This window comes from Hermetia illucens, chromosome 4 (assembly GCF_905115235.1).
Source record: "Hermetia illucens chromosome 4, iHerIll2.2.curated.20191125, whole genome shotgun sequence".
Classification (NCBI taxonomy): domain Eukaryota; kingdom Metazoa; phylum Arthropoda; class Insecta; order Diptera; family Stratiomyidae; genus Hermetia; species Hermetia illucens.
The window spans coordinates 37,668,240-37,688,637 of NC_051852.1; the positions used below are offsets into that span (position 1 = coordinate 37,668,240).

Below are 20,398 nucleotides of genomic sequence, written 5' to 3' on the forward strand. Positions count from 1 at the left end.
GACCGAGAAAAAAGGAAAAAAACCTGATCTAAACTATTTCACTACCTAACGGAATTAAGCCTAAATAATGAGACAATTTCATCAAAGGAGATCTATCAATTTATTTAGTTAACCTCAGGTGTGTATAAGAAATTTATTAGGGTAATCCTGCAATGAAACTTTTCGTGCGGCTTTAGGCAATCGTGTCATTGCTGGGGCTCTCAGTCTTTTCATTAGAACAGTTGAGAGTCGAGTTCCAACTTGCTGGTAACAGCGATTTCGAACTTGAATATTTATCTGATCACTGGATCAATGATTTCGAGCTGCACTGCCTAAGATGGAAGTTCAAGTAGGTAAGCAGTGTAAAGTCTTTTCCAGATGTCAGCTCAAGGCATGATAGAAGGCAGAGAATTATCTGGAAAGCCTTGAAACAAATGGAGCATTCGTTTCTTCAAATTGGAAACGCAGTTGGTCGACCGAAAAGAGTGGAACCAAGGACTGACGTCAGACTCTTGCACCATAGAAAAAGAAATCACAGAAGGCAACGCAAATTATATTTGAGGGTTGGTAGTTGAATGTCGACAGTCCCCCAACATCAATGAATTGATCTTTCCCGTGGATTTTTTTCGCATCCACACAGGGCAAAACAATATTTTGTGCTTGGTTCTCATGAGTTACGAAGCCTGGGCGTCTCACATTACATGAAATAACAATAATACGAGTGGTGGCATTCATTATTTCCTCAGCCCCAGAAATTCAACTAAACGCAGGGAGGGAGGAAGCAATATTGATCGTTATTCTTTCGTAATTCATAATTGAGAATTGTATGGCTACTATTGACTGCTCCACAGTTTATTCACAATACGTCAAGCATATCTACGCGCTGCCTGTCTTGGCCTATGGACCGGTGTCTTAGCGAAAGGACCAGGACTTCCTGATATGCCTATACTCCTTTTCTACTGTTTTGCATCTCATGTTTCTAGGATCGTTTCGTCGCCTTTCTGGGAAAGTAGATTCCACTGAATAACGTAGCTTTCTAATCAAAACGTCTAAGTATTTGATCGATATGGTGTCGTACTCTATTTGGTATAGCGCGCAGTGGAATTGTCGCTTCTTCTTAATCTGTGACTTTTCTTTTACCCACATATAGCAGTTTCAAAAAAAAATCGAAAAGCGAACTTAGTGTTCCTCTAACTTGATTGATTTCCCGTGTCAGGTATGATGAATAATGTTCCTCTCTTTATACAAAAACTAAATTATAATTCGAACTGGTCCTAGTGATTTATCTTTTCTTCTCATGCGCCAGAAAACGTGTAGAAAATAATGCTATTGTAACCAAAATGCTGCATTGCTAGTGGGGATTTATCTTAATCAATAGCGGATAATGGAAGCAAAAACCTTTAAATAATTGTAAAATAGTAGGCGGAATCTGTAACCTTCGTGGCTATAGGTTTTCAGAAGATTAAGTTGAAACGAACTCCATCAAAAGGGAAACAGTTTCTTCGATTCGCTCTGTGATTCATATTTAGATACATATCTTGCCATACTTATTCACATTTATTCGATAAGCATTTTATTGTCGCAAGATGTAAATATATTTCTTATTTCTCAGCTTTCGTAGCACCATCTGTATTCCAATTCATGTAACTTCAAATCTTACTTTCCAGAGCTTTTTAAATGTTTATACCCAACGGCTGCTGAGCACTCACTAATATTTCTTTCTTTTTATTTCTAGCGAACGCAAGCGACTGGTCGAAATGTTTCAGTTCCAGGCAAAGCAAATACGAAGAGGTAAGTTTGTACTATGATAAAACGAAAGCTTATCAACTCTTAGCGCATACTCAAACCGTATCTGTACTAATTCGGTTGAATAACTTAGAAAAGATACATACGCTTGAGATACATGTGGGTGGTGCAGGTTCTTGAGAAGTTCTACGAAGGCAACTTCCACGTGGGGATATAGCTCAGTGGTAGAGCATTCGACTGCAGATCGAGAGGTCCCCGGTTCAAACCCGGGTGTCCCCTGACTATCAAGTCCCATTTTTTGTTAATTTTAGATATTTGATTAATTTTGTTAAAAGATGTCGATCCTGCATCTCCGGGAGATAGTACTATCTTACATTTTGTTATCTGATATTTTGATATTTTACTGTGGTACAATCAAACTCAGTAGCATGCATGGTTTTATTATAAATATCTGATAAATATGATTCACAGAAATAGAATATACAAATCGTAAAGAAAAAGGAGGGCTCGAAGTATCATTGGAGGGAAAACGTCTAAAAAATTCTTCAAAATGCAATTTGTTTTTCACAATTCAACAATTCTGCAAAGAAATAAATATGAGCGCTAACTTCGATGGTACCTGAAAAGGTTGAAACTAAATTGAAGTCGAATAGCTGGTCCCTTTCTTTTAGATTGTTGTCTAGCGGGAAAGTGGGATTTAAAATTTCTTTCTTTCTGGGGCGCGTGAGGCAATAGTGAAGTCAGCATCCTGAAACTGACACCATTTGCCACTCATTGGGAGGTTTATCCAGTTGATTATTATTTCGTATTGTCAACTAAATGGGGTATCTCGTTTTCCACAAAAACAAATGGAAGATAGTGTAGTTTGGATGGTAGTTCTTTGTAAAAAATCTGCAAGTCCTTTTCAGGGATTGTAACAATCCTTTCAGGGCATTCACTGAGTTTCCCCAAACAATTTGAAGCTATTCTCAGCCAATATGTCAGGTGTACTTCTGTACAAATGAGCCTTACTATGAATGGGTGCTTCAGAACAAAGTTAGATTGTTCGTGATTCAATTATCCATTTTGTCTCCCGAGTCAATAAATCGAAATGATCATATTATAATTGGAAATGAAATCGATTGGAAACATGCTTTACCGAATCATCAGGCTTTTCCCATTTGATTTTCATGCCAACGAAGTAGGCTCTAGGTCGAATCGCTTGCTTCTTTTTGTGTAAAACAAAACCTTATTAAAATTGGTTGACTGTCTGTCCGTCTGTCTGTCAGATGCACTTTTCTTAGAAACGGTTACCCCAACCCAAAAGTCTTCATATAAATGATTGGATTTTACAATGTGTTTTGCCCGAAATGTCTAGATATCACTCTCGCGATCATCACGACGGCCGATTCTGAGATAGTGCGATAAGCAGACGCCACTCTCAAAGCTCCCCGTCTCTGCACTTGAGCAAGGCGCTTATTATGCACCTTGTTGTCAAGGACATCAGACCATACTTTCGCGCCATAAAGCCATAAAGAATGGACTGCATTGCTCCCATAAGAAGACTTCTTCTAGTAGATATAGGGCCCCAGCATCCGCCATTAGCTGACTCAAGGCTTGGACTCCAGCTGCCGCTTTGTTCGCTGTTGCTTTGGTTTACTCGAAGAAGCTCATCTTCGAGTTAAGCGCTCAACCAAGATATTAAACCGCTGGTTTTGACTCTATAGCCTCTGTAGGGTCGGGATTCTCTTCCTGGTCAAGATGAATAGTTCGGTTTTTTCCAGCGCAAGACTGAAACCAGGAGTAGTCATCCATCCGCTTACCCGTCTCATCAATACGTCAAGTCTATTTTGCGCTTGTTCAACATTGCCTTCGGCAACAATTATCGCAAAGTCGCCTGGATAACCGACGCGGTGCGACTCTTCTGGCATGTCGAGTCTCAGCAGATTATCGTAGGAAACCTTCCAGAGGTCTGGAATTAAGATGGATCTCTGGGCTACTCCCAATATGATCTCTATTCTACTCTGGCCCTTTAACGTGTCATAGAGCAATCCCTCAATATCCGCAAGATATAGCTTGGCATGTGGAATGACATCAAGCGTTATGGGGAGCACTATCCGTCGAGATCGGCGGCTTTGTGCCTTGGCTCGATGGACCGCACCCACGACCTCTATAACAGCATTGATCGTGGATCTGCCTGTTTTGAGCCCAAACTGCCTTGGGGATAAGTCCCCAGCAGCGCGAATCGCTTCAGCAAGCCTACTCCTGATGGGCTTTTCGAGAACTTTCCCGGCCGTGTCAAGCATACTCCTTTTCCTTTGCTGATCAGTGCGAGTCTAGCTACCTTGCTGATCTATACTCTGCCTTTATGTCGGATACCTTCTTGCTGGCATGTTAACATTGTGCCAAACGTCAGAGCTTATGACACTTCCTTCGAAGGTCGGCAATTTCTGCCATCCACCAGTATTTAGAATGCATGTCACGGCTGGGGTCGTTTCGGGGCACGGAAGCCTCGTATGCTGTTGTTATTAGGTTCATCACCGAATTTACGACAGTGTCAGCTGCAATGCTTCTACCCCAATACCGCAGCAAAAATAATGTCAGAGATGCTTCCTTCGTAGCCTGGGCACCGAAACGTTGGTGTGGATCCGGTTTTAGAAACTATAGGCCCAGTTCTCGCCACCATTTCTAGGATCCGTTTCCCTCTGGAGTCTGGCTGAGGCATGCTCCATTCAAGGGCGCTAGCATTAAATCAGCGCCTACCAGGATTCACCCCTCCGTGCCCGAAACAGCGTCCTACAGAGCATCAAGTCTGCGCCGAAAATTCGACATCTCTTTCGGCATCAGGTAAACGCTAAAAAATGTTATCCCTACAGACACAATCCAAATAAACCCATTTCTTTCCGGGTACCTGTTCCGGTATTGTCCGCTGATTAATATTAGATCAACCTTTACCTCTGCAGCGAACGGTGCTATCAGCCGGTGAGCGGTTGCACTCCGGTGTATGTTGATTTGTAGAATGCGGATCATGCTATTTGCACCCTAGCCCTTTTTAGTTCCGCCCTAAAGATTGGGCACCACTACGAACCCGAGGGGTCTGGGACGCTCTCATTAGACGCGCCACGATCCCTGCAGGAAACACAACTTTCGGTTTCATTGCAAGTCTTTGCTTGGTGACCTACCTGATGCTGCCTTCTATAAGTTGCTGAAGTATGTTATGTCCATAGTCCAGACAGCTGTAGCATTTGTACTCTACATACAACCTGTACAATTTTGATTTTACCGCTGCTAAGGAATTTCTTTGCATATTGCTGGGGGACTTAGACCACAGCGAATTTTTGGTCTCAAGCATTTACAGAGGTAATACCTATCCGGGCATTGGTTACCTCTGGACATTCAGGCTTTATGGCCCCATCCACTTCGCCCTTTTCTGTGAGACAGTCAGAATCTCGGATTTCTAGCGGACACATAGACTCTAGACTAGTAACGAGAGCCTTCTCTTCCAATAATCCCTTGACCGCTTCGCAGGACGTATTTTTGCTAGTCGTCTTCGGCCTAGTTCGCCGAGGATTCCGCCAACCTTGGTTTTCCATATGAAAGACACTTCTGCTCCTTTATCTTCGGGCTTTATCCTGTAGTGACTTTCACTAAGGACTTCTGCAAATGTCTTGCCTTCTGTCGGCTTAATGAGCAGAGTCGACGATCTAGTCCTTCGTTTCCTCGTATTTTCTGTTACTGGCTTTTGGTTTGTAGCCTCCTTGTGTTTGGACAAACGAGCCTTTGGCGGCGTAGCCAGTTGTTTCCTTTTATCCTTCTTTGCTTTCTCTTTTTGAGCCTTAAAAACTACTCAGATAAAGTCTCCTTCACGCTTTCCGCTTTTCTCCCAGTTCACTTTGCAGTAGGCTATCTGCGATCCGTTTGGCACTAGCAGTGTTTTCAGCGGGAAGTGCGACTGTTTCTGCTTTCCAAGTGTCTTCCGCTGCTTTCTGCGTTCGCCTGTAGGAGATGCGGTCCAATAGTGCCTCCAGTTATGCCAGCCCGTTTTTCGCCCTTTGCTGACGTTCCTCTGGAGGAACGTTACCGATCACATACGCTTCACCACTGCCGCACAATGAGTTTTTCATCGTCGGTTCTAGCTAGGACGGTCAACTGTATTTTTACTCGGTTCGTATCCGAATCCACTTTCTTAGGACTAGCGATTCTGACTGGTCTTTTTTCCGGAAAAGGGACGCTACGGGGTATTGAAGTTGCCATATCCGAGCCTGCGTTGCTTGGTAAGGCTTCCTCTTTGTTTGGGCGTGCCGGTGTCACATCGGATATTTCAGCCCTCCCTGCCTTTTTCGCTGGTCGCTGCGGTGAACGAAGCATTTTTGTGCTGCGTCCAAAGGCAGTCAGTTCTTTCTCCTTTCCTGTTATTTCGTGGAATTTTTTATATGTAATTAGACTTATTCCACATGGAAATTTTACCGGCCCATCATGTGCAAGGGAGCAGTCCACAATAGTCAGGACCGGGCGTACCCTCGGAGACACAACCCCTACCCCAGTTCGCTGAGGCCTGACCTACGCCTAGTTGATTCCGGAACTCACGGAACTCGCTCGGTGCAGCGCGGTCTACTAGCACCAGTTCACGTCACGCGGTCTACTAGCCCCTGATACACGTCATAACTACCACCTTGGCAGAGCTAGGTTCACATCACCTTATCGACGTCGACGGATTACTGTCGACGGCTCCGGGGACTCCCAGCGTGTCCCGACGTGTACCGCCCATTCGTGGTTCGCTTTTTGAAGGCTACTACCTAGGACGCAGGTGCTCAGGCACCTCAGGGATGTAACACCCCGTGTTGTAAGTGTATATTATAGCCTTTCTCTCATCAGATCTGCTCCCGCAAGGAAGTACTTTAAACGTGATAATTGTCGCATTCGATCTCTCTCTGCAAAATCTACCACTTCGTCATTGATAGTATATTATAGGTGCATAGAGTCTGCTGCAAAGTCAGTTGGATCAATTGAGTTGCCCAGCTTACGATCAGCAGTAGAATTAGAATTGTTTTCTGCATGTGAACAACAAGAGAGGCGCTGACAGATTATCACTTGTTGGTCATTCGCCTTCAACACGGGTCGCTTCCAGCTGTCGGTCGCCAGTGAGTAAAATACCTATCTAACTGGACAACAGATATCTTGAATAGTACCCGAAATAATATTGATAACCATTATGCCGTCGTTAAAAGTGGTCTTTTCTCTAGCGAAATCAAAATTCGGCCATGAGCATGGAGTAGGAGCGCTTCTTTACGATTTTTCAAATGCATAGCAATCCTAGGGGCTTCATCATTCGTGGATGAAATTGCTAATCACTGTAACATGCGGATACAGATTGCATTTGCAAACAGAAGTGAAATTATCTGGACGATCGATGCACTTGAGCGAGGTAAGGCCGCAGGGTTTCAAGGTCGTCTCCAGAATTTTTCTTTGCAATATCTGAAATTTATTCAAAAAGCCTCGAAAGCAGAAGGTGATTTGCGCGCTCTCCGTTATTGCAAAGGAAGTAGTTAAGACAGCACTGGATAACATGCACTTTGAGTATCGAATTAACAACAAGCTACCGAAACTTTACGCACCGCATGGAGGTATTATGTTAATTCACGAGATTTTTTAGTGCAAATCCTTCTCATTGAGTGGTTCCGGACTGAAAGAATAGTGTAGTCAAACTAAGCAGAAAAATTAACAGAACTAATATTTTCAGTCTGCTAGGTCATCGCATTCTTCCGAAAGATTGATGCCGACACATCAACAGGGCTAGATCTGGTTTCGTTGTTTCGTCCGAAACCGGGAATCGCGGTTACTCAATACCGCATCAATTTGAGATTGATTCACACCAACATTCTCCCTCTGCTACTATGTGGAGAACCAATAACGGAGGGAGTGCAACGTTTGGACCTCAAATCATGAATGAAATGGGAGCAAATGTTTGGACAACTGTGAAGCCAAGGAAGCAGATCAAAAGAAGGAAGCCCGTCCTGATGCAAGTGTTATTGAAAGCAGAGGTGATCTCTCTTACGCTGAAATTCTGCGGAAGGTCAAGGCAGATCCGACGCTAAGCTACTACTACTTCTGGAGCTTCGGAAAACGTAGGATGAAAGGACGCTCAATTACCAGAACTTGGTTGGTAGATCCTTAGGTGAGGAAGTTACGGTGAGGCAGTTAACCTACAGATAACTGTGGAGTGCAGGAATCTTGACGAGATTACGGCGAAAGAGGACATTTGGAGAGAATTGGTGCGGCAATTTCAAATTTCAGACGGGAATGTTGACGCAAAAGAAAATCTTGCGGAAAGCAAACGGGAATCATCAGCTTGTCAGCTGTTTGGGCAAACAAGTTGCTAGAAATTGGCAAAGCCCGCTATGTGTTTTAAATGCCTGGAGTACGGTCGCATAGCCAGATCTTGCACAAGCAAGACGATAGGTCTGGTCAGTGAAGGCGGTGTGGCGAAAAAGAACACCTGCCACGAAATTGTGGGAAAGACCCTGAACGCATGTTGTGTAAAGATGCAGGCTTTGATGATGAGGGTCACGACGCAGGAAGCAGGAAATCCCCGTTGTCTAGGAGTGAACTGAAAGCAGAGAGTAAATGAGATTTATTCAGATAAATCTCAACCATTGTGAGGCCGCACATGATATTTTAAGCCAGCCAGTCCAGGAGCTCGATGTGGACGTTGCGATTATTAGCGAACCATACAGAGGAAAAGATAACGCGGTATGGGATACCGACAAAGTGGAAAGAGCGCAATTTGGTCGACAGGACGATACCCGTTCGAAGAAATAATCCCAACGTCTGGTAATTGGTTCGTAAGAGCTAAAATTAACGGTATTCATTTCTACAGTTGCTGCGCTCCGTCAAGTGCAACAAGCGAGGATAATGAGCGAATGTTACATGAACTGGCGTTAGACGGAAGTGTACGATCCCCTATTGTCTTCGCGGGAGACTTCAACTCATGGTCTACCGAGTGGAGAAGCAAGGTTTCTAACAACAGGCTGCTTATACTGCTGGAAGCTTTTTCTTCGCCTGTCCTTGTTCTTGCTAATATTGGAAGTACCTATACCTTCCGGAAAAGAAGGATAGGTTCGGTGGTAAATATCAACTTCGTAAGCAGTGCGTTGATGAGGGACATTACCTGGAGTCTTAGTGAACACTACACGCATAGCGACCATCAAGCTATACTGCTGGGTAATGGAGAACAGCAGAATAGAGTATTCGAAACACATAAAGTCATGCTGGACGAAGCAGTGGAGTTCAAGGATGTTTGACGCGGAAATGTTCACTGAGGTATTTAAGGGTAGTACAAGTACAGCAAGTGAAAAATCTGAGCAAATTGTCAAATTGTCAGAAACATGGTCGCAGTCTGTGATGCCTCTATGTCAAGACGCAGAAATAACGCTCACAGATGACCCAAATTACCGAAACCGTGGTGGAATGACGAAATCAGACGACTGCGTGCCATATGCTTGCAAGCGAGAAGAAATTACCAACGCACCAATGAGCAGGAAATTACACAGAGAAATGCTAGGTAAAAAACTAGTCGAAGATAGCTGCAGAAGGCGATCCGTAAAAGTGAACGGCATTTCTTTGAAGAACTCTGCGGAGAGGCCGACATCAACCTGTGGGGAGAGCGGTAATGGCTAAGTTGAAACGAAGCAGGGCCCCGCAAATAAAGTGCCCAGTTTTATTGCGAAGAATAGATACCATGCAACAAGCTGCTTCTAATTGTAGGGGAAGCAGGAGGCATGTTCACACAACAATCGGTTTTCGCGTCAGCCGATCAACGGCGGATGCTACAACGCCGTAGTCAATCTAGCAGAGGACGCCACCCGAGACGGGAAGTTTTATGGGTGGCATACTGGAATTCACTATATTAGGATGCCTTATAAGCGGGCCACCCTAGAAGCACATAAACCAAGTCGTTAGGGGAGTATAGGTTTTTTGGGTAGTCCACATTGTAAGAAAGCATATGTGATCAATAACAACCATACATAAATTCTGCTTATCCATTATAACTAATATTAGTTTTTAACATAAAATCCCATACTTCAAAGATTTATATATCTAACAATTTCTCTTCCAGACTAAATGATGTATCCATCGCACGTAAGTCGTCTCTCACATCCGCGCAGCTAAACAGTGAAGTCTCTCTTCTTCGACAACGTCGAATCCCTTCGATTTCATCGGTATCGCCAGAAAGTCCTCCGTCAAATCCTCCAATCGCAGGATCGACTCCAGTGACTTCAACGCCAAAACATAATACGCCGTTTCGTAGGTTTCTAACACGACAGAAACCCATCGAAACTGGATCAATTCGCGTGAAATCAAATAAGAAAATCACTGCTCCCAAGGAAGCCCCACCACCTCCGCCTGCTTCACCACCGCCAGGAAGTAAGTAGAAATTATTTGGTCTCAAATTTTTGTTATTTTTTGTAATTCTAGAGTTGCATTATGATTGATGTTGATGGATTGGAAGCAATACTTATGTGATGAGGTTCTGAAAGCCAAAATAAGATACTTTTACCTGGACAAATTTGATATTAATTTAAAGCTTAAACGATTATCTAGAACACTTTGTTTTCCTCTAAACTGTGATATATATATATGTGATTTAAGATTAAAAAACATATAATTAAAAAATTGGATTGCCAAACACTTTCGGATTGGAAAAATGCATATATACATTCGAAAAAAAAACTTTATTTACATATTTTATGTTCAAATTCAAAACAAACACTTGGCCTCGATATTTCATTAAAATAGATGAAATAGCTTTGCAGTCGCATTATTATGTCCCCACTATTGAGGTCCATATATCTGTCTTTACTCTTGGTTACACTTTGTTAAGGAGAGGGAAGCGATTTGAATAATTTAGATGGCTTTTTCAACATTTAAGTGATGGAATCTACATGAAAGATTATCCTTCAGAGCTGAAAACAAAATCTATCTAGATTTCTACCACACTGCAGCATCCGGCAACCATATTGGCAAAGTTGGTCACATTCAAACCGAGGTTACTCTGCTTATGGGGGCTGTTGTCTCAAGAAATGCAGAAAGAATACTCTAATACCGTGGAGGATCCAAGATTTATTTGATCTGAGAAAATTGACGATGGAGATCTTCAATGTCTGCTACAACCTTAAAATCTGTAAGGAAACCATCAGAACTACTAAGGGGAGCTCCTGGTTGGACCTCTGCCAATTCATTGAAAACATTAGTGTCACAGCAAGATTCTGTCTACTGAAAGTAGATCTGCAATCCTTCTGAGGAGATCGGACGGAACTTTGACAAATTACCTAGTGAGATGTTGAAACTTCTAGTGAAAGGTATTTCTTCTGTAGTACAGAGTCCATAGTCCAGCACCGTGATTAGCACGGTTGTAGGTTTTTACATCAGTTCTTACGGAAAACGATGAAATGAGCTACCAATAGTATCTCGTTACACAAGTCTCCCTGGCCTTAACACGTTGCAGAGGCGATGGCGGACAATAGTCCCTTGACTAAATAGGATCTGTGGAGGCTGTGTTCGACTCAATTTCGTTCAATAGTCCTGAAGACAAATATGAGTCCCGTTTATTCCAAAGCCGAATCGAAATCCAAACTCCACAAACGACCTACATGGTCTGCCCCCTTTGTAGTGAAAAGGTTCCAGCCTCTGGACGGTAGGATGCGATATGCTCGTGGATTGCAACCTGTAACCTTATTGCTAACGGACAAAATGCTGCTCACTATAAAAACCAAAATGTCTACCTCAATTGAACGAGCAGAAATTGATACTGTCTACCAATGGTTTCTTGGGGTAATGCTGGATAGTCAACTTAGCTGTGAACAAAACAATGAATTGCGGACCAAGAAAGCTTACTGCACCTGCGAAACCACTTTCAATAGAAAAGGGGGGTTGCAATCAGAGATGGTTCTTTAGATGTATAAAGGTAAAGTACGTCCCATTCTTATTGATATTTCGCTCAAGTAGTGGCCTGCATTGACGAAAACCTACAAAATGGTGATGCTATAGGTAGGCTCTGAATGAATTCCATAAATAGTGGAAATTCCACCTATTTTCTCACTGCATTGAATATCTAGTCACAAAGGCTAGCCACCTGTGCCACATCGAGGAAGAGATTGTCATCATATAGCCACTGGAAAACGTATATAATGTAGGGTATGTGGTTGGCTCATTGTAGGCTTTACGCAGAAATGGAATTATCCCACAACATGCACTGTCGCAACTATGGAGTAAACGACGGAACTCTTATCTGCTTCATTGCGCTAAGAAGATCCAAAGAATGAGAAAGTTGTTTTTAGGAATAATATCCCGAAACTTTTAGAACTAGAACTAGAGGAATGTCTCTTATATGTTTTCAGTTAATACATTGCATCATGCGTGACAAATCTGTGGCTTTAAAACGGCGCTACTGTGCTAAATGAGCCTGTGTCAGCATTTTCTGGAGCTCCTACGTTAACGGATCAACTAAATTTCCGACGTGCTCTGTCTTCGATTTTGAGTAATCTGAAGGTCCGGCTTCCCCAGTATTGGGTACATTAACTTATCCATCGCCGGTTGAGATAAAAGGTTGCACCTCTGCGTGGTGTCTTTTTTTAATACTCTGGATCTCTGGATCTTTTAGCAACAGAATAGATACGGACTGCAAAAGATATCCCTTAACAACTTTTTTATGAATCTTTTTCCTGTTCAGATCTGGAAAATAGGCATAGCACCTTCACCTATTTATAGCTCATATGGACTTGCTTCCTCTACAAACAATTTGCAAGTTCTGTTGTGTAGGTAAAATTCGGTGATCATCAGCTCTATTTCTACAGCTTCCTGCAAATCTGCTTCTGAGTTTGGATACTTTATAGGTCAGGCCATTTCAGTATTTTTCCGATTTTCTAGCGCACTATCATCATTTCGATGAAATGTACACGGCGCTATCAATCTCTGCATAATTCTAGCCATCCTAAAAATTTGTCTATCTTCTTCATTAGCAAATTCACCCCCATTGTTATTTAGTTGATTTGTCGCACGTTTCTTATTGTATTTATTGGTGGATGGTGAATCCGTAACAGAACTGGCCGCCTTCAAAAACGACCAGGTACTAGCTGTTTTGTGGATGGTTCTGCGATTTAGGACGGACACAGGTGTTAATTGACACGGTCCAGATCAGGTCCCCTTCTTCGCTGTGCCGAACTTTTAACGATGCCATACCAATAAATCCGCGCTTTGCAGGATCCTTTCTTCTGGTCACTTTCATATATCACTTATCTACAGAGTTCAATTCTTCTGTGATTCCAAAGTTGACTTCCTTTTCGTGCTTTGGTCTTAATGAATTCAATGTTAGTCCTGCCAAGCGTTCGATAATATTTTGGTTCAAGCCTGCTGACTTAATGACCTTTATGTCAATCATGTGTAATGTTGGTTTACCGAAGCAAAGCCGAAAGTTGCTTCTGCCAAGAATGGTGCGATCCATTACGTTGCATGTGCTACGGCGATAAAAATACAAAAGAAGCAAAAATCAGGGCATATATGGTTCCACTGCAGTGTTTTCGGCAACAGTTCAAAGGGGTCGAATTATGGATTCCCCGCGACCAGCCCATTCTCGAAGCAATAGCTAAGTAGTAGTTTCAAAGGAGTGGGACTGGAGAGATGTTTTTTTTTTGTGAATGAGAATCTCACATACATTCCTTCTAATTCAGGCATTCATTGTACTTATTCAAACTAGCTCCAACAAGCGTAGTCCTTTAAAACCTACACACACTCGGAAAATAAAACACGCAAGTTCGATAATGTTATTTTTGCCAAGCAGGACGTGAGATCTTCCAAAGATATCAGCAGAAACCGCTGATATGCACGATTCGCGGACGTAAACGCTCACCCCGCGGAGCTGTCATTAGATATTATTTCACGGGGCTGGTTAGTAATTATGCTAGTATTCCTGTATGGCTGTCCACTCGCCTTTTCCTGTCCGCTATACGGAGCTCTGTTTGCACATTAGTTACGAATGAGATTAATTCCTGCCTTTTGTCTTCCGACTGAAGGATGCGCTCCATCAGAAGATGCAGGCTTGGAATGTTGGCCCTCCACACTGCGAAGCGACTGCAATAAAATATTGGATGCTTGCCTGGGCAGGTTGGGCATGCTGGCGAGTGGTCATGCTCAAACCTGTGTAGATGTTTGTGGTACCCACCATGACCAGATAGAAACAGCGTTAACTGGTAACTACAGGCTCCGTGGCGACGATTAACCCACTTGCGGACGGTCGGAATGAGCTTATGCGTCCTTCGGCTTTTCGTTGAGCTATCCCAACGGGTCCGGATAGTTCAGTGGCTTGAGCACAAGGCTGTCATACAGAAGGTCGCGATTCAAATCTCACTGGTGTCAATGGACCAACTGTGAATGAGTACCTGAGTTAAATCAGCGTAATAATCTCAGGCGGGCGCAATAATGACCACATTGCCTCCTATAGGGTCCTGTAATCCTGTAGTGTACCATTAGGGTCTTGAATGAAGTGCTCTAACACACTTCAAGCCCTTGATCCAATTGGATTGTTGCGTCAACGATTATTATTATCTTACTGTGTCTGCCATCTGACCATTGATGATGCCCTTTCCTCGTTCTTGATCAATTTCACAGCGTCTTGGGTTGTCGTTCTCCTGATGTAAATTCGTGACATCTCTTCAGCCAAGATGCCTATCGGCAACAACCTGGCTATAACTAACACCGTTATCAATACGACTTCTGTTTTGTGATCCGCGAGCACTAGTCCGGCAGTTTCCAGGCAACTCTTGATTTTCCAGATCGCTTCGTTGGGTTCAATCTCGTGAATGCGCTTTGCAACTACAATCCCAGCAATGCAGCCGGAAGACTCCCATCATACATGACGTTCCCAGTGCTGACCCCTGAGGGACTTCAATTGAGACACGGTAGTCTTGTCGCTCTCGTGCCTTAGCACCCTGTCTGTAAAGTATTATAGTTAGACACTATGTTTCTCAGGTAGCGTGGAGTATGCATTCAGATGAGAGATGTTTTGATGACCGATCAGTTTATTGAGTTGAAAGCATCCTTCACGTTCCACTGTGCAGTACTCTTTTGACCCCCATGGCCGTCTCTCACCTTCTTTGGCAGTGGCAGCGGTGTCTACCATCAACTTTATTGCCTCGACGGTGAACTGATCTTTCTTGAATCCAAACTGCATATCAGAAAGTGGCCTATCATTTTCAGCTGTCTCGGGCAATCATTCTTATTCTTTTTCTCTCCAGTATTTTCCCCATCGTATCTATAAGGCATATTCGGCGAAACAAACAACCTGGCGGATCGCCAGGTTGTTTGTTTCCTTTTGATAGCAAAACCAAACGCTGCTGTTTCCATTTTTTAGGGAATATCCCTTCGCGGAGGCATTTTTGCATTGTTTGTATAAGCATGTCTGGTCTCGCGTGGGCGGCCGCTTTCACTGTTCTATTGGGAATATCATCAGGCCCCGGTGTTTTCTTGTCCTTTATTTTTTTTTTCATACCTGGAGCAATTCATCTTCGGTGATACGCAGTATGGCCCCTAAACCAGTTGCGCCGATTATTTCGATGACTGTGTTCAATCTTTGCGAGAACAATGTCTTCACTATCGATGTCAGCATTGTCGGACAAGTTACTTGTTGTTATTTGCTTCTTCCCCTTTATTTTAGAAATCACCTTTCTATAGGCTGCGCCCCAGGGGTTTACGTCAGCTTCGTTGCAAACGCTTTCTGCAAATCATGTCCCAATTGTTTCAATGTGGAGAAGAGCTCCTGGAAGTCTAACGCTCTTCTTGAACTTTGACACTTCTTCTGGCTTGCAGGCACTTCCACTCACTCCATCAGTAGCACGGTGAGCCTCTTCTGCTGGGAGGGAACTCTTCTCGGCGTTGCAGTATCGCATGCGTTGGCAACAGACTGAATTAGCTGTTTGGTGAACTTTACTGCTGATCCTTGGTTCTTACTGCTGGAGTTCATCAGCATGTCAAACGCGTCTTTATCAAAGAGGCTATCCTTCAATTTTGGACCTGTCAGTTTGATATTCTGCGCCATTCTATGCTCTTTGATTTCAAACATCACCGCCTGATTATCACTGTGGGTGAATTCTTCACTAACCCACCATCATCTTAGACAGAAGCGAAAAAAGCTGGCGAAGGTAATGTCAATGATTGAATCCATACCAGCTTTACGATACGGGTTTGCTTCACCGTTATTTGTAATTCCTAATTCCAAAGACGCAAACGCTTCCTGTAACCTTCGACCTCTGACGTTAGCATGCATTGAAGTCACCATCGATAACTATTGGACTTCTAGTGTTTGTGGTTGTCGCCACATTGTCTACCATTTTCTGGAATTCTTCTAAAAGTTGATGCCGTTCATTTTAGCCCAGACGAAAACCTCTAATCGCTCTTCGATTTCTAGAAACGTTTGCTCCCCGCATGCCCACATAGTGGCCTGTTTGGTCTTGTCAGAAATGCGCGCATTATTATCTGGTATTTTGTACGGATCGCTGATTAGAACCACGTCCGCTCTCTCGTCTACTACAGTTTGTGCCAGGAGATACTAGCCACCTCGCAGTGATTGAGGTTTTTCTGCGTTATCTTCACGTTGATTTCGTTGTATTCAAGGCCTTCCGGACACCGGACATTTATTACTGCCAGCTATGTGGCTAACGTCTTTTGCCTTCTCTTTTCCACAGAACATACATGATCGCTATATGGCCTTCACCTCCGCATCTCCAGCTTGGAACGATCTTCCTCTTTTTTACAATGTCTGGCAAAGTGTCCAAATGCCAGACAATACTATGTAATTCTCGTCTGCGACAGACAACCCAACTTTTTATTTTTCCTACTTCTAAAAGTTTCTACGCGCTTTCTGGAGAAGGACAAGTGTTGCAGTTTGCCGTACGCTTTTCGCGAAGTTGCCGTGTCTAAGGTTACTGCTTTCCCAATTTCGAACTTTGCTCTTCTTCGCCATTTCTTGGTAACTTTTGCCCAAACTACTTCTCTATCGTCCACCCGTTTCAGGTTTGTAACATTTGCATTCTCCATTCGCGACTTTTTGCCATTTCTTGCTGGCGTCTTGAGTTCGAGGCGTCTCCATTCGGGATATTCTTTCTCCTTACCAGGGAAGCGTTTAATCTGGGAGTTATCTGCGAGGATTTATTCCTCCGAATCGCTTCTTTAGCCTTCTCGTCGCGCCATTCAATCTCCGTCAATTTATAGAGAGCTCTAATTATCTCTATGCATCCCTCGTTAGTTGATGAATGAAACGTCTGTTTTCGTCCTCCAACATATCGACCTATTTCCTAATTTGTTCATCAAACTTATGGAAATTGCTTCCTTCTGTAATTAAGTCCACTTCCAAATTCACGTTCATTGATGTTTGGGGTTCGCATACGCAGACACTCCGCCGTGAGCTTGATTGGTAATCTTGGAATTGTAAAACTCTTTTAGAAGGAATTTTCTTCGTTCGCCAATTTCAGTTCGCCGGTATTGTTTCTTCCGGTGTTATACAAATTATAATCGATTCAATGTCTGTTTGTTTGTCTATCACACCCGATTTATTCTGAAATGGCTGAAGCTATTGCTACGAAATTTGGTGAGGTCTGGTCTGTGAACTGGGGTTAAGGGGGTTCCCCATACATGCAAAAGGGAGGTGTACAATTTTTTTTTTAGAGAATATAGTCAAGTGGGGTATCAAATGAAAGGGTTCGACTAGTTTTCGAAACTGATTCTATTTCTAATAATGAATGAAACATAGGGGAGTGAGGGCTTAAAATGTATGCGCTGCAAAGTGTAGCAAGTCTCGTTCTCAGAACCTATCAAACCGAAAAATATAAAAAAATGCATGATGGTACGAAATCTTAGCCTCGAAATATATCCTATTGCGATATCTGCTAAAATGAAATTAATAACCTCAATCAGGAATGCTTATTCCAAATATCTATCAAACTTTGAAGGCTCTCTATGGGAACGGAAATTTAACTCTTTCTGGTCTCATGTTTGAATTGCTTGCCAACTTAAAATTTGATGGTTGCGTTTCTCACTCTCCTAATTTAGCGTCGTGCCATATGCCTCTCCTATTTTTCCTTTAAATCGCGTCATCGTCAGTTGTTAATATCAATGACAGTGGTGGCCCTGATGATCTCTTTTTAAAAAGTTATAACAAGAACATACCCCTTCCATTCGTTTCTAACAAAAGTTTATCTGAAGGTATTTGGAGAGGAAAGAGGCTCGTAACATCCCCTTACAAAAGAAAAGCGAAGCCTTATTAGTTGAAAACTACCGCCTCATATCACTACTTCCACAATTCTTAAGATGCATTTGTTTCGAATTAGCAGCATGGGTTTCAAAGGAAGGACTCGACCGTAACTAACTTATTGGAGTTTACCAATTTTACCCCTAAGTCCTCGAATAACAGAAACGGTGTGCACATAATCTACAATGACTTCTCCAAAGCTTCTAATTCCGTTGACAATATCCTCCTCTTCAAAACGTTGGCTTCCTAGCGTTTGTTCCTTCCTACCTAAGTGACACAGTAAATAGAATCTCCTTCAATAGTACTATTATGAATTTTTTTTCATGGAATATATTCATGTGGGCTATCAAATGAAAAGTCTTGATAACTTTTCGAAGTCAATTTTAGTCTTGACATTTGGTGGAAAGGCGGAGAGTACAGGGGGTCGAAAGTGATGATTGCTTTAATGGACCCATTCCCAGAAACTATCCAACCAAAAAATCTGAAAAAAGAAACCATGAAGCTGTTTCTATGCAGTGTCCAGGCCTCAAAATATTCTCCATATCCTGCAACCTGCAACCATTTGCTGCTTGGATGGGCAGCCTTTATCAGTTTCTTCCTCATATGATGATCTTGGTGTCACGTTTGGCAGGAAGCTTCCCCTTTAGTCTTCATTATGCCCACATCCGCAGAGTAGTTTGTAGAATGACCAGTCTGCTGCTTTGTGTCAGTTAAGATACCATGGCCCATTCAAACTCTCACAGTCCTCCGTCCAAGATAGCATGAAAGACGTCATCGATAATGAAAATGTATAGTCCGCGTCCTCGTTTGCATTTCAAACCCATGGATGATTTTAGTTCGATGGAATTCGCGACATTTGATGTCATCTTATATTGATCTGAGCTGAATTTCTTCCTCCTGCGTAGAGCATTCTAGATGCATTGCGTAGTGGCTTTATCGAAAGCTATCTCAAGGTGGATGAAAAGCCAATTAACCTAGGAAGATTCGGAGTGCACATAATCTATATCGACGAAGCTTTCGAGGTGTTCTGCAATAGGTTTTGGGAGAGTAGAAATCGATGGGGTTGTGCAAGGAACAATTCTACAGGGAAAGCGCTAAAGTCGGCGGTTTTATTTCGTGGGGATACTTTGAGAATCGAGGTGATTTTCCTTCTATTTAGAAGAGCGTATCCGCATTTTACACCACCAGCCATTTTCATTCGAGGTGAAATACTCCTTCCACCTTATAAACTTCTCATCATCAGGCTGCCGAAAGTCTTTGGGTTCTTGAAGTTCTTCCATGGTAGAATATTCATCATCATCATCAACGGCGCAACAACCGGTATCCGGTCTAGGCCTGCCTTAATAAGGAACTCCAGACATCCCGGTTTTGCGCCGAGGTCCACCAATTCGATATCCCTAAAAGCTGTCTGGCGTCCTGGCCCACGCCATCGCTCCATCTTAGGCAGGGTCTGCCTCGTCTTCTTTTCCTACCATAGATATTGCCCTTATAGACTTTCCGGGTGGGATCATCTTCATCCATACGGATTAAGTGACCCGCCCACCGTAACCTATTGAGCCGGATTTTATCCACAACCGGACGGTCATGGTATCGCTCATAGATTTCGTCATTGTGTAGGCTACGGAATCGTCCATCTTCATGTAGGGGGCCAAAAATTCTTCGGAGGATTCTTCTCTCGAACGCGGCCAAGAGTTCGCAATTTTTCTTGCTAAGAACCCAAGTTTCCGAGGAATACATGAGGACTGGCAAGATCATAGTCTTGTACAGTAAGAGCTTTGACCCTATGGTGAGACGTTTCGAGCGGAACAGTCTTTGTAAGCTGAAGTAGGCTCTGTTGGCTGACAACAACCGTGCGCGGATTTCATCATCGTAGTTGTTATCGGTTGTGATTTTCGACCCTAGATAGGAGAAATTGTCAACGGTCTCAAAGTTGTATTCTCCTATCCTTATTCTTGTTCGTGCTTGTGTTTGACCAGTGCGGTTTGATGTTGTTGGTTGATTCGTCTTCGGTGCTGACGTTGCCACCATGTATTTTGTCTTGCCTTCATTGATGTGCAGCCCAAGATCTCGCGCCGCCTGCTCGATCTGGATGAAGGCAGTTTGAACGTCTCGGGTGGTTCTTCCCATGATGTCGATATCGTCAGCATAGGCCAGTAGTTGGGTGGACTTGAAGAGGATCGTACCTCTTGCATTCACTTCAGCATCACGGATCACCTTCTCGAGGGCCAGGTTAAAGAGGACGCATGATAGCGCATCCCCTTGTCGTAGACCGTTGTTGATGTCGAATGGTCTTGAGAGTGATCCTGCTGCTTTTATCTGGCCTCGCACATTGGTCAGGGTCAGCCTAGTCAGTCTTATTAATTTCGTCGGGATACCGAATTCCCTCATGGCCGTGTA

General features: G+C 43.2%; 1 protein-coding gene and 1 non-coding gene across 6 annotated transcripts in view; both read left to right on the top strand.

Moving 5' to 3' along the window:
• The window catches only part of LOC119655183 (cytospin-A-like), a 498,871-nt gene that overhangs the window by 265,344 nt on the left and 213,129 nt on the right, over positions 1 to 20,398 (top strand). For all 5 annotated transcript variants that reach the window (XM_038060941.1, XM_038060940.1, XM_038060942.1 and 2 more), the window contains 2 exons: positions 1,715 to 1,770; positions 9,821 to 10,128. In XM_038060941.1, coding sequence (XP_037916869.1) covers positions 1,715 to 1,770; positions 9,821 to 10,128 — 364 coding nt within the window. The remainder of the gene's footprint in view (positions 1 to 1,714; positions 1,771 to 9,820; positions 10,129 to 20,398) is intronic.
• Trnac-gca lies at positions 1,933 to 2,004 on the top strand. The gene has a single exon. It is a non-coding gene; the product is annotated as a tRNA-Cys (tRNA).